This window comes from Oryx dammah, unplaced genomic scaffold, assembly GCF_014754425.2.
Source record: "Oryx dammah isolate SB20612 unplaced genomic scaffold, SCBI_Odam_1.1 HiC_scaffold_19, whole genome shotgun sequence".
NCBI lineage: Eukaryota > Metazoa > Chordata > Mammalia > Artiodactyla > Bovidae > Oryx > Oryx dammah.
The window spans coordinates 23,306,774-23,319,418 of NW_024070203.1; the positions used below are offsets into that span (position 1 = coordinate 23,306,774).

Sequence of the window (12,645 nt, forward strand, 5' to 3'; positions counted from 1 at the left end):
TCATGGAATTTCTCTGAGGTTTTCTTTTTAAGTTTAAGTTTAGTTTTAAATTGCTTGCCTGAATGAGTTTCTCATTTGCATCTACCTTTCCTCGGTACATACTGGTTCCTGTTCTACTGTTAGAGGATTGACAATCTATTTCATCCCTTTAGTTGTTCTTTGTTGAGTTATTGTGTGTGTGAGAGTCACTCAGTTGTGTCCGATTCTTTGCGCCCCCATGAACTGCAGCCTGCCAGGCTCCTGTGTCCATGAATTCTTCAGGCCAGAATACTGGAGTGGGTGGCTTTTCCTTTTTCCAGATTGTTTCGTTATTAAGTGTTAACAATTCTCCAAGATTTACTTTCTCGAAAAATAGAATCCTCTTTTTGTTTATCTGGAGTGCCATGCTAAACCATCATTTCTCAACATCATAATCATTTGTGTGACTTTCTTAGGTCATAAAACTCAGTAGTAGTTAGTTTAGGATTGTTGATGCTACTTCTGACTCATCACTTCCTTCCTGCTTGGTTTAATGAAACAGACTTCTGGGGTCAAAGCCTAGGCTTCAGCCACTTTATTCACCTTTAAAACCATGTTTGTCTGATATAAAGCAAAGTGAAAGTGAAGTCGCTTAGTCGTGTCCGACTCTTTGCGACCCCATGGACTGTAGCCTACCAGGTTCTTCGGCCCATGGGATTTTCCAGGCAAGCAAGGAATCCCAGTCTGTTTGTTATTCAGAATTTAAAGTTAATTTAAACTAGTAAATATATATGTAAGGAATGTCTTAGTAGTAAGTTTACAGAATATAATAGTTTTCATCAATTGTCACCATCTGAATCCTTATTTTTTAAAAGATAAGTACTTTTACTTTTTTAAACTTGGACCTTTGTCTTAAATGTTAGCAGGCCAGTTAAGGTGAAAGATGAATAGTTTTAAAGCATTTAGACAGACTAGGAATTATGTGAGCAGATAAAGAGAAGTTCATTGAAAAGGGGTCCAAGGAAGATAGTTATTCTTTTAATAAGAATCTATATCAAGGAAGATAGTTATTCTTTTAATAAGAATCTATATCAAGGAGATTTTAGAGTTTGTTTTTAATGTTGTGGGGAGGTATAGATGTGGCAAAGATACCTGTTAAGTAATTTTCTGTAGTTAAGTGATTTCCCTGGGATTTCACTGGGTTCAGGCAGGAACTCTGTGGGTTTCATTTATCCTAGCCTGTTATTTTTGTCTCATGGCTCAAGTCTCTACCACCTGATCTGATTTTCTGTCCTCGTATTTCTTGACTAATATTGTGGATACACTGCTGCCTCCTTGAGAAAAGTCCCAGGTGTCCCCACCATTGTATTGGGGTGTCCCTGGAGGCACTGGAGGAGGCAGACTCTTGCCTGTTTGGTATGAGGTTCAGTCCCTCAGCCACAGCTCCTGAGTCCAAGGCTGTAGACTCTGGTTAAAAGTAAACCTGGAGGGGAATTTTTCAGCATTCCTAAGCTCCCCCCTTCCTCGGATGATTAAAATTGTCCAATGATATATTTCAGCTGGAGGGAACGTGGCCAGTTAAAAAAATGACTCAGATTAAGAAAACAAGCAGGGACTTCCCTGGTGGCCCAGTGGTTAAGACTGAGCTCCCAATGGAGGGGGCATAGGTTCAATCCCTGGTTGGGGAACTAAACTCCACAAGCTGCATGTCCAATAAATAAATAAAATAAACAAAAAACCAAGCAGAGTTTGTAACCTTTTTAGTCTGAGTCACCGAGCCTGGTACAGCGTGCAGTCAGCTCTCAGTTACCCACACTAGCGAGCAGGACAGCGGGGGCCAAGGGTGAGCGTCCAATTCTGGGACAGGCTGTGTCCCAGCCAGCGTCCTCAGCACGTTTGCGGCACCTGGTTTTTAGGGAGCATCCAGGTGCTTTTGAACAGTGAGCTCATGGTGTGTGCAGTAGCCCTACGGATTTCCCTGCAGCTGTTACTGACATTCACCGAGCACTCACCCAGCACACACTGTTGGTCCAGGGGATCTTGAAGGCCAGGGAGAGGCTGTCCTGGCCTGGGAGGCAGGCCGTGGGCGATTGTCAGTAAATGTGCCTCAGCCTCCTGCCTCTTCACCATCATGCTTCAGGGCTTGCTTCTGAGCTATTTACTTTTATTTTTATTAAATTCTCTTCACTTCACATAAATTGTAGGAAAACAAAGGGTCTTCCTACCATTTGTTGTTTTCTTTAGACTTTGTAAGTAAAGAACTGGGTTTTTTTTACACATAAACATGGTGAGGTTTGTCAGCCCTTTAATCTTGGTGAAGCGTGTACTTCCTCTTCCACTCAGCTTTCCTTTCCCTCTGTTCTCAAATGATCTGAAATGAAACTTGATAAAGATGTTTTCTTATCCTATCACCCAAAGTTTATCATGACTCTGAAGTGTGAGTGAGAGAGAGATACCTGATGTTAATTATCCTTACAGTGATGTTTTCTCTGTGTGTTGTAAAAAGTGCTTAGCCTATAAACAATAAGACTATCAATGAAATTAACTGTATTTTCAAATGTTCTGCCTTTTTTTCCCTCTTGCTTTTGCCCTTCCTGATCGAAGTCTAGGAGAGTAAGTCAATGCGTTTTGTCAGACCGTATTGTCTGTGTCTAACGCCCCGTGTTCTCGTTCTACAGTTCAGCGTCATCAGTTCTTTTCTTAAATTTCCACAGTGCAGTCTTTAAAAACAAGGGGAAAGCATTCGTGGATGTTACATCGAGCTTGTCTGAATCTGTGTTGTCCTGTCACCATGTCATACACTTTTCCTTGCCACCGAGTCATCTTTTTAAATGCAAAGCATGGGTATAGGTGTATTTTTACAGAGTACTCATTAGTTGCAAAACAAGAGATTTATTGCAGTTCTTCATCCCTCACTGAGAAGAGGTACTTTTTGTTGGGGGTATTTTAGCAGAAAAGGTGAGGGAGAGGTGGCGTGCCCGGAGGAGGAACTCTTGGGGTGCATGAGCTTCGCTGGGTGCCCACCTCGCTTCCCCTAGCCCTCTCTGCACTCGCCTCTGCTGCCAGCGTAGACTAGAATAGTCTAGTCCTAGAATAGCTTGCCGCTGCAGTGTCTCTGAAGAAGAGCTGGCTTCCAGACTAGAAATAGGAGACCCGGACCCCAGCCCTCAGCTCAGGCTTGTCTGGCAATTGCTTACCTGCCCAGTTTCCTCCGCTAGTATATGATCAAGGACCCGGCAGCTCTCAAAAGTCCACAATTCTCTTAGCTCCAGACCAACAGGCCAAGGCTCCATGGCAGACTAGAGTCAAGGAGTGGAGAATTGTCTCGGCGTGAGTCTAATCCACTTCGTCTCCTTTCTAGGATTCCCAGAGCCGGCAAGGAGGCTACAGCATGCACCAACTGCAGGGCAACAAGGAGTATGGCAGCGAGAAGAAGGGCTACCTGCTGAAGAAGAGTGACGGGTACGTCTACAGCCAGCCCAGGGTCCCCTGTGTGCTCAGCATCCTTCCAGGGGCTAGTAGCCTAGGGACCTGCCCCAGCCTCTCAGGCAGGGAGACGCACTTACAGTCTCGTGTGCACCAGCTTCGAACGATGCCTCCCTCAGGCAAGGCTGAGAGTTAACCTGCTGTCTTTAGAAGCAGTGGTAACTGGCCTGTGTCCACAGATGGCACCTGTGACTTGTAATGTGTGGTTTGAGGAAGGCAGGGACTGTCCCCATGCGTCCAGCAGATACCTTCTTGGAACCCTACGTGCCACACACTGTTGTAGACACTGGGGATATAACTCTGAGTCAAAGACAGTCCTTATCGTTGTAGAGCTTACATGCTCACCAGGGAGGCAGACAATAAAGAAGGAAATGCATTTAAACATATATGTATAGAAAATGTAGAATGCTGTTTCATAGGTCTGAAATTTTAACTTTTCTAGATGATACCCAAAGTATCTTAAAACAGCTTGCTTTTTCAACCAACAGTATGCTTCAAAGGTCTACGTAGGTCAGCCCATATTGTAGCTGTGTTATTCTTTGTAAACGCCTGCATGATACTCCGTAGTACGAATGTAACAGAAATCATTTACTTATTCTCCTGCTATCAGATTTCTGTTGTTGTTTCCCGTTTTCACTGTCAGCCACAGGGCTGTGGGCTTCCCTGGCGGCCCAGTGGTTAGGACTCTGCTTCCCCTGCAGGGGACACAGGTTCAGTCCCTGCTGAGGGAAGTTCCACGTGCCGTGAAGTGCGGCCAGAGGGGGAAGAAGCCCAGTGCTTTGGTGCCTCCTTGTGTACCTACTAGTCTGCATTCCCCTCCCCCTGGGGTAATAAACAGCAGCCCAGACCCTGGCTTGTGTGGGGTCTGCTTGGGGGTTTTTGTGATGGTGGTCAAGCATGACACCGTGCAGCTGTGTGAAGCAGGTACTGTATCAAGTTGTGTTTGGCTCCATCCTTAGGATCCGGAAAGTGTGGCAGAGAAGGAAGTGCTCCGTCAAGAACGGGATCCTGACCATCTCCCACGCCACAGTAAGTGTATCCGCTCGTTCACCACCCTTGTGTCCATGATGCCTCTGGCCACGTGGCCCAGAAAGCAAGTGCATGATGTAACCAGCCTGAAAATCTCCCCCCGTGTGTTTAACGTGTGGGATTCAGAGGGTTTAGGAGATTCCTTCACAAAAGAAGTCTGTCCCCTCTTCGTCCTGCCTGGTTCTCCTGCTTCACCAGAACTTTGCCTTCTGCTCCCTCGAAACCGAATCAGGCGTTCCTTTACTTTTTTCATCTCCTCTCTGGGAAAATATTATTGGCTGTTCTGAAGTTTTAACATATCTAGATGCTACCCAAATTATCTCAACAGCTGTCTCTTTCTTTAGAAATCTGTGTAACTTCACGCATATGTGGAAAACCTGAAGTTTTCTGAATCCCAGGTTCACCATTTGCCTGGAGGAAAAGCATTTAACTGCCAGAGGTGCTGGTGATGATTGAATGAGGCACCATGCTATGTGGGGGCCACAGTTAATAACCGTTGGTATTTGTGTTACCAACTAGTACCAAACAACAGTTGCTATTTGTGCTTCCTCCTCCTCGGACGTCCCTGTAGGTGCTGAAATCTACTGACAGGCAGCCTGCCCTGCTACAAACACTGGAAATTGTGAGTCCACCTCAGCTGCCCCCAGAGCAGACCAGGGCAAGTGGGTCCTCTCCACCTAACCTCTGGCCACCTCCAACTGGTTTCTGTTAACTTGGTCCCTACTTTTCAATGGCTTCAAGCCACACTTTACTGCCAGTTACATCGCTTTGTAATCACATAACCTGCCCCCATAGAAAGATCTCTGTGGCCAGTTTTAGCTCGCTTCTCCAGACTTTGCAAACACCTCTGATTCCTTAGAAACAGGTTGAAAATCAGGGCCAGCAGTTTCCTGAGGAAACGTGCGGAATTCAGTGATCTTTTGAAAAGTGGATAAAAGAGCTTTTTTCGGTCAGGAAATACAGGGTCTTTGTTTGGGACCCCTTAATTAAGATAGGGGAATTCCTCATGCTGGAAGGGCCCAGTCACTTTGGCAGGTTCTTCTTACCAGGTTGACTTGGGAGAGGGTCAAGTATGTGTTTAGATCGGTGAGCCATGGACTGTTGGCTTGACCACACATTTGCGTTCTGCTCCAAGGACCATTCGTCTCTCTAGCTGACTGTTTTGGAAGAAATCCATTTTCTGTTTACCTGCACACATCCCTAGAGATTTCTTCTACAATTTCACTGCTTCACACATACCTGTTAAAAGACTTTTTTTTTTTTTTTTTAGTTTACTATTCAAAGTAATGCAGCACTTGGGGAATCAAATCCAGTGAGACCCTCTGAATCTGCTGTCACAGTAATATTGATCGAGTCTAGCATCTGTTCAGTGCAGCATGAGATGTTTTCATTTAAAAAGCCAATTCTGACAAATCTGTGGCAAACATTAGTGTAAAGCTTAAGGATAAAAGTGTTTATGTTAAGCCACTAGACCATTATAAATAGATTTCTGTATCTTTGTGTTGTTTGCTTTTCCTTTAGTGTTTTAGCAGAAGCATTGCAGCATCAATATATAATACAATAGAACAAGCGCTCCAAGAAAGAAAGTATAAGGATTCTATGTGAAGTCCCGCTTGACCGTCACGATCCTGAGAAATTAATTTCAAAGGTGTAAGAAGCTAGTGTCCTGCTTGCCTCTGAGTTCCCAGTGCCTGTGCTCTTTCTACTACATAACGGTCCTTTCCTCTGATGCCAGCTTTTGTTAAGATGCTTTACTGCTCACTTGTCAACTGGGATAGTAACAGTTCCTGCCTCTCAGTGTCATGAGAGTTAGATGATTCATTTAAAGCTTTACAGAGCCTGGACCACGGTAAGTATCCCTCAGTCGTGTCCAGCTCTTCACGATTCAATGGACTGTAGCCTGCCAGGCTATGTCCATGGGATTCTCCAGGCAGGAATACTGGAATGGGTTGCCATTCCCTTCTCCAGGGATCTTCCCAATCCTGGGATTGAACCCACATCTCCCACATTTCAGGCAGATTTGTTTTTACCATCTGGATCACCAGGGAAGCCAAGTGTCTGGTAAACTTAAATGATTACTCATCTTTGCTGGTGGTTAAGGCTCTGAGCTTCCAATGCAAGGGGCATGGGTTTGATCCCTGGTCAGGGAACTAACATCCCACATGCCACGTGATATAACAACAAAAAAAAAAACAGTTAAAAAAAAAATCAGATTGGGATGACGTCACCCATCACCGTGGGCCCAGACTGCCATGATTTGAGTCAAAATAACACTGAATTCCTCATGCTACTGCTAAGTCGCTTCACTCGTGTCTGACTCTGTGACCCCACAGACGGGCAGCCCATCAGGCTCCCCCATCCCTGGGATTCGCCAGGCAAGAACACTGGAGTGGGTTACCATTGCCTTCTCCAATGCAGGAAAGTGAAAAATGAAAGTGAAGTCGCTCAGTCGTGTCCAACTCTTAGCAACCCCATGGACTGCAGCCAACCAGGCTCCTCCATCCATGGGATTTTCCAGGCAAGAGTACTGGAGTGGGGTGCCATTGCCTTCTCAGTAAATCCCTCATAGTAGTGCCCAATTCATAGGTACATGTAAAGGTTAAATGAGTTCATTGATTACAAGTAATTGGAACACAATGCAAGTTGGAAGTAGCACTCAATAAATGTCAGCTGTTGTTACTGCTGTTACTATCACCTTCTTCCCTCATGTGTTAATATCTCATATTTAACCTCACTTATTGGAATTCCTTTGTACTGCTGTTTCTTCCTGGAGGGACTTGATGAAGCTCATCTGGAGCACCTGACCTCTCATAGGAATTTCATTTCTTCCTGTTAGAAGTGGACAACACTTCTGGCACCTCCAGGCATCACACTAGAGCAAGACTTTGATTCTCTCTCCCTATCCTTGGGCTCTTTAGACCCACAGACATTTCCCAGGGAATCTTGTTCTTCATCTTGTCCAGAGCCTGGAGGATAACACTCAGCTTCAGGACTTTAACAGATGCTCTGAAAGCCCGCTCACAGCGGGCTGCTCCCCGTCTTGCACTGTGTTCAATAACCTGGTTTCTGTGATTGGCCTCTGTTGAGGCTAACCTGAACTCTGCCCAGTTCCACATCTTTGTCCAAGTTGTCACTGCAAGAAGAGACTATTTTCCCCTCTGCCACGAGATTAGATGCAGCGCTGTGAATTATAAAAGGACAAATCCTGGAGTTGATTAGACCTGGGCTCCAGCTCCTGAAACAAGCTGTAGGACCTTGGATAAGTTACTCAAGCCTTTGGAGCCTCCGTTTTCTCTGATGTCAAATTTGTATAATTTGCTTATTAAGATATCTTATTCCCTTCTAGCTTCCCAAGTGATTTAGCGGTAAAGAATCCACCTGCAAATGCCGGAGATAAGGTTTAGGTGCTCAATAAATGAAAACCGCTACCTTGCCCCCAAAGAAACCGAAATACTTTGCAAAAGCGAGAAGTTTTAATGTACTAAATTTTGGAGATAAGATCTCTCTTCAGTGCTAGGTGTTCAGTGCATGCCTAACTTCGAATCCAGGAGTTCTGTGGTTGTTGATGGTGTACCAAACATATGTGTCCCTCTAAGGCATGGTAGGTGTCTAAATAAATATTGAACAAAAAATTGAAATGAGTGTAAGGATCTAAACAGCTGTGTTAGCAAGCATTCGCCTAGGAAATGAAGAGAGCTTTATTATTTTATTTTTACCTCTTTCTACCCAGCAGCCTGAGCCTGGCTGGGTCAGCCTTATTTTTCAAGTAATTAATAATGTTCACTTGTTTGTGCAGCGAGCAATCCAGCTGAATGATGGGGGTAAATAATTTCATTTCTGGATACTAATTCCAGTAGGAGCTGTTGTCTGCTAACAGAAACACGCCTGCGCTAACGACTTCACACTTCCAGCGAAAACACTGACGCCCAGCTGTGGTGGACACGTGTGGTGTTTGTTTTCTTTCAGGAAACGCAGAAAGATTCATCAGAATCGAGTCATTCTGTTTTTACACACATTTGTGATGACTTTCCTAGCTGAAGGGCATCTTCTGTTTAGGGTGGCAGAGCCTTTTTGTCAGAGGGGTGATGTCTTCATCCCTTCTGTGCAGGGAACGTGTCAAGAGCTTACCGAGTGGAAACATGTTCAGAATCCTGCGAGTAGCTTTGCCGTGTGTGTGTGTGTGTGTGTGCATGCGCGTGTGTGCACACACATGCAAAAGTGAACACTTACGTGCATAATGTTAACTGGAAAAAGCAGTTTGCAAAACAATATATACAGATGGAACCCACCCATGTTTTTCTAAAAACGGACATTTCACACACACGCATATCTTGTTAAAATCAGGTATTAGCCATGAGTGTCCCTGGGTGTAAGTAGGATTAACAAGTAATGTTCAGTTTCTGCTTTGCACTATCTCTGGCTCCTAGTGTTTCTTCCAGAAATATGCGTTCTTTTAAGGAACAGTAAAACCTGTAAAAGGACAAGGCTCAAAGATTTTCAGGGAACAGAGCTGGAAGAGTCTTCATTTTTGAAAGACATCATAACAATGTTGGGGTGGGGGCACTTGCAGCTTTTTAAACTTGCTGTTCAGCAGAGCCTACAAGGGTGCAGACCCCCCCCCCCCCCTCAATTGCGGAGCTTGGGAGAGCCACCTGCTACATAGAAGTATCTTTGGGAATAATTGAAACGCCTCTTTTCAGCAGTATCTTGAGTCCCCAGCGGTCAGCGCCACAACCATCGCTTTGATTCAGGCCCTGTCATCGCTCACCAGTCTTACTCTCTCGACTCCTCCCCCACCCATCTCCCTGGATGTCGGTGGGCTGGTCGGTTCTGGGAGGGGGTCCAATCGGTGTAACTGCCGCACTCCCAGGAAGGGGCGCGAGTCCTCTGCGCCAGCCGCAGTGCCCTCCGTGTTAACTTCTTCATCACCTTTTGCCTTGTCCCTCTCACTCCCTGCACCGGCGCCTCCTCGCCTCGGTCCTCGCCCAGCCCAGGGACGAGGCCACCCTTGGAGCCTTGCGGAAGTCCCGATGCCCTCCTGAGCTCAAGCTCCGGGCACCGGGCGTGTCCTCGGTCCTTGGTCGGGCCTGTTTCCTGTATCTTCTGGGTGGCACAGACCACCTGCCCTTCGTATGTGCTTAGATGGACTTGGGAGGCTTCTGCAGTATTTTGTCAAACGCATTAAGTAAAGAGGTGTTTCAAATAGGCTTCTAAAATTTCTCTTTGCATCAATTATAGAAGCTAAATGACCTGAGAAGATACCAGAATAGAAGTTCATATTTGGCACCATTGCTCTGTTTATTTCTAGCCCTTACTCTTCTCAGAGGAGGTGTTCTCGTGGGTTGCGGCTTTGGGCTGCCCCCTGGGCAGGATTGGGGTCACGTGGCTGGTTCCGTGGCTCTCCTTCCTGTGGAAGCGGAAGGGATGAACGCCAGACTCTGTGCTGCTTGTTTACCGGGAGATTTTAGGGACGCCAGTTAAGCTCTCTGTGCCTGTTTCTTCATCTTAGTTAGTACAAGAAATTAAAAATAGTCCCCTCGCAGGTCGGTACATGAGATAAGTATGCGTAAGGCTGAGAAATGTGTTCATTCATTTGGTAAATATTTATTGAGTGCTTGCTGCAGGCCAGACATATTTTAGTGAACAAATCAGAAAGATGTTCGTTCTTTGTGGGAAGAAAGACAAGCGGTAAAGGGAAGTGAGAAGAGCCTGGAAGGCAGTACAATGGAGTGTGAAGGAGTGGGGAATCCAGGGAGGGAGGTCAGGACAGGACCACCCCTCCCTCCGGGGACTTGCTGGACTTGCTGGCTGAAGGGGCTGAAGGGGCTGAAGGGAGCGAGCCCAGAGGTGTAGGGGGGAGGCCAGTGCCGCTCGCCGCCAGCAGGGGGAGCCGCAGGCCAAGTGGCAGGAGCCGAAATCAGAAGGAGCCTGAAGGTGGTCCATGGGGGTCCTGGCTGAGATTGGGGCTTTTATTCCGAGCACGGTAGGAATCATCAACGGTAAGGACTCAATAAATAAAAATTTCCTTTGTCTCCTTTCCATTTTTTTTTCTTTTTTTTTTTGCTTTCCTGTAACATGATGGATGTGAGTTTGAGTGAACTCCAGGAGTTGGTGATGGACAGGGAGGCCTGGCGTGCTACAGTTCATGGGGTCGCAAAGAGTTGGACACGACTGAGCGACTGAACTGAACATAAACAGTATGAAAGCATTTCCTAAACTGTTCATCAACGATGTAGCCCAGGGCAGGTCATTTAGTCTGTGATTTTAGTCTGCTGAACTGGCAGGAGAGATTATACCTTCCCTAATCAGTATAGCTGTCAGTTCAGTTCAGTTCAGTCACTCAGTCGTTTCCGACTCTGCGACCCCATGAACTGCAGCACACCAGGCCTCCCTGCCCATCACCAACTCCCGGAGTTCACTCAGAGTTGCGTCCATCGAGTCAGTGATGCCATCCAGCCATCTCATCCTCTGTCGTCCCCTTCTCCTCCTGCCCCCAATCCCTCCCACCATCAAAGTCTTTTCCAATGAGTCAACTCTTCGCATGAGGTGGCCAAAGTACTAGAGTTTCAGCTTTAGCATCAGTCCTTCCAAAGAACACCCAGGACTGATCTCCTTTAGGATGGACTGGTTGGATCTCCTTGCAGTCCAAGGGACTCTCAAGAGTCTTCTCCAACACCACAGTTCAAAAGCATCAATTCTTCGGCGCTCAGCCTTCTTCACAGTCCAACTCTCACATCCACACGTGACCACTGGAAAAACCATAGCCTTGACTAGACAGACCTTTGTTGGCAAAGTAATGTCTCTGCTTTTTAATATGCTCTCTAGGTTGGTCATAGCTTTCCTTCCAAGCTGTACATTAGTGCTAAAGGTCTAGAAAGGACTTTGAAATTTGAGGAAGTTACACGAACCTGGAGTTCCAGTGATGACTGTCGTGATTCCAAGCCTTCTGGTCCCTTGGTCCGTAGACTCTGGTTCAGCGTCTCACTCCACTTCCTGGTGTTCCTGGGCTTATGACTGGTCGCATCCAAAAAACCGTGTTCTCTGCTCTCCAGATTTGCCTTTGGGGTGGTAGGCCATTTGTCCCACTAGCATTTAGAGGAAGAACACTGTGCAGGCATGACCTGTCTGCCAGGTGAAGTTCATGGCGACATGGCAGCTGTCAGTTCAGCAGACTGGACAGGCTTCCACGGGAATGAGGATCACGTGTCATCTTGTCTTTCAAGTTGTGGGTCGGTCATGGAGTGATGTAAACTGCACAAAGCCCTCGTCCTCAGAAGCTTCCAGATAACATACTTCGAGGTAGCCCATGCTTTGAATGAAAGAATGGTGCTGTTTAATTTTCCAGAATCAGTAGACACTTAACTGAGTATGTTTTCCTTTTTAAAAATTTTGTCTGTGTTGCGTCGTTGTGTCTGCTGGTGAGGTGGTTCATAAACAGTAGAATCACGAAGATTTGGGAAGGAAAAAGAAACCCAGTTAAACCTCTGCCACATTCAAAAATGAATGGTGTCTGAAAAATTCTTAAGGTCTTTGAAGAGCTTTCTCTACTTAGGTTAAGAAACTTGCAACCCCTTATTAAGCATGATCAGTGTAAACCTGGGAAGTTCTTCCTTGTGTCTGGCTCAGACTTCCTACCATTGGAGGGCCTTTCTCCTCCGACTGTACAAATGGAAAACAGCTGCCCAGCCTTCCCCAGTGACAACCCTTCACATCCCGGCAGATGGTTAAGTCATGCCCCAGCCTCTTTGCTCCAACTAAATGATGCCTTTAAACCCACCTCAAAGTCCCCGTTTTCCACTCCTTTAATCATCCCTTGATCTTCCCTAAGCTTTTCTGTATCCTTTTTCAGAATGTGGATGCCACGTTGGAACGTGGTAGTCTGCAGTCTCACCATTAACTGGGCTCACTACCTTTTCAGCCTGTCAGATGTCTTTGTCATTCATACGGGAAATCCAGCGGTCTTATCATCAACACACAAAAGGATGAGGACTAGCAATTCCTTTTACAGTGGACCCAGCCACATTTTGTGGTTGTAGCCGCCGGTTTTGGAGACTTGAGGCCTATAGCAACCCAAACCCCAGGTTTGTTCTAAGAAAAAATTGCAGACCCACAACCTCCTTGCCTCCCTATTTTGGGTTTGGCAGTCAGTCTGTAGTACAGGACACTGTTTCT

The 12,645-nt window shown here is 46.1% G+C and overlaps 1 protein-coding gene across 4 annotated transcripts in view; it reads left to right on the plus strand.

Moving 5' to 3' along the window:
* Window positions 1-12,645, plus strand: part of ASAP1 (ArfGAP with SH3 domain, ankyrin repeat and PH domain 1) — a 305,942-nt gene that overhangs the window by 240,765 nt on the left and 52,532 nt on the right. For 2 of the 4 annotated variants that reach the window (XM_040261754.1, XM_040261756.1), the window contains exons 11-13: window positions 2,563-2,571; window positions 3,320-3,420; window positions 4,404-4,473. In XM_040261754.1, the coding sequence (XP_040117688.1) occupies window positions 2,563-2,571; window positions 3,320-3,420; window positions 4,404-4,473 (180 nt within the window). The remainder of the gene's footprint in view (window positions 1-2,562; window positions 2,572-3,319; window positions 3,421-4,403; window positions 4,474-12,645) is intronic. The other 2 variants (XM_040261755.1, XM_040261757.1) reach the window with 1 other exon arrangement.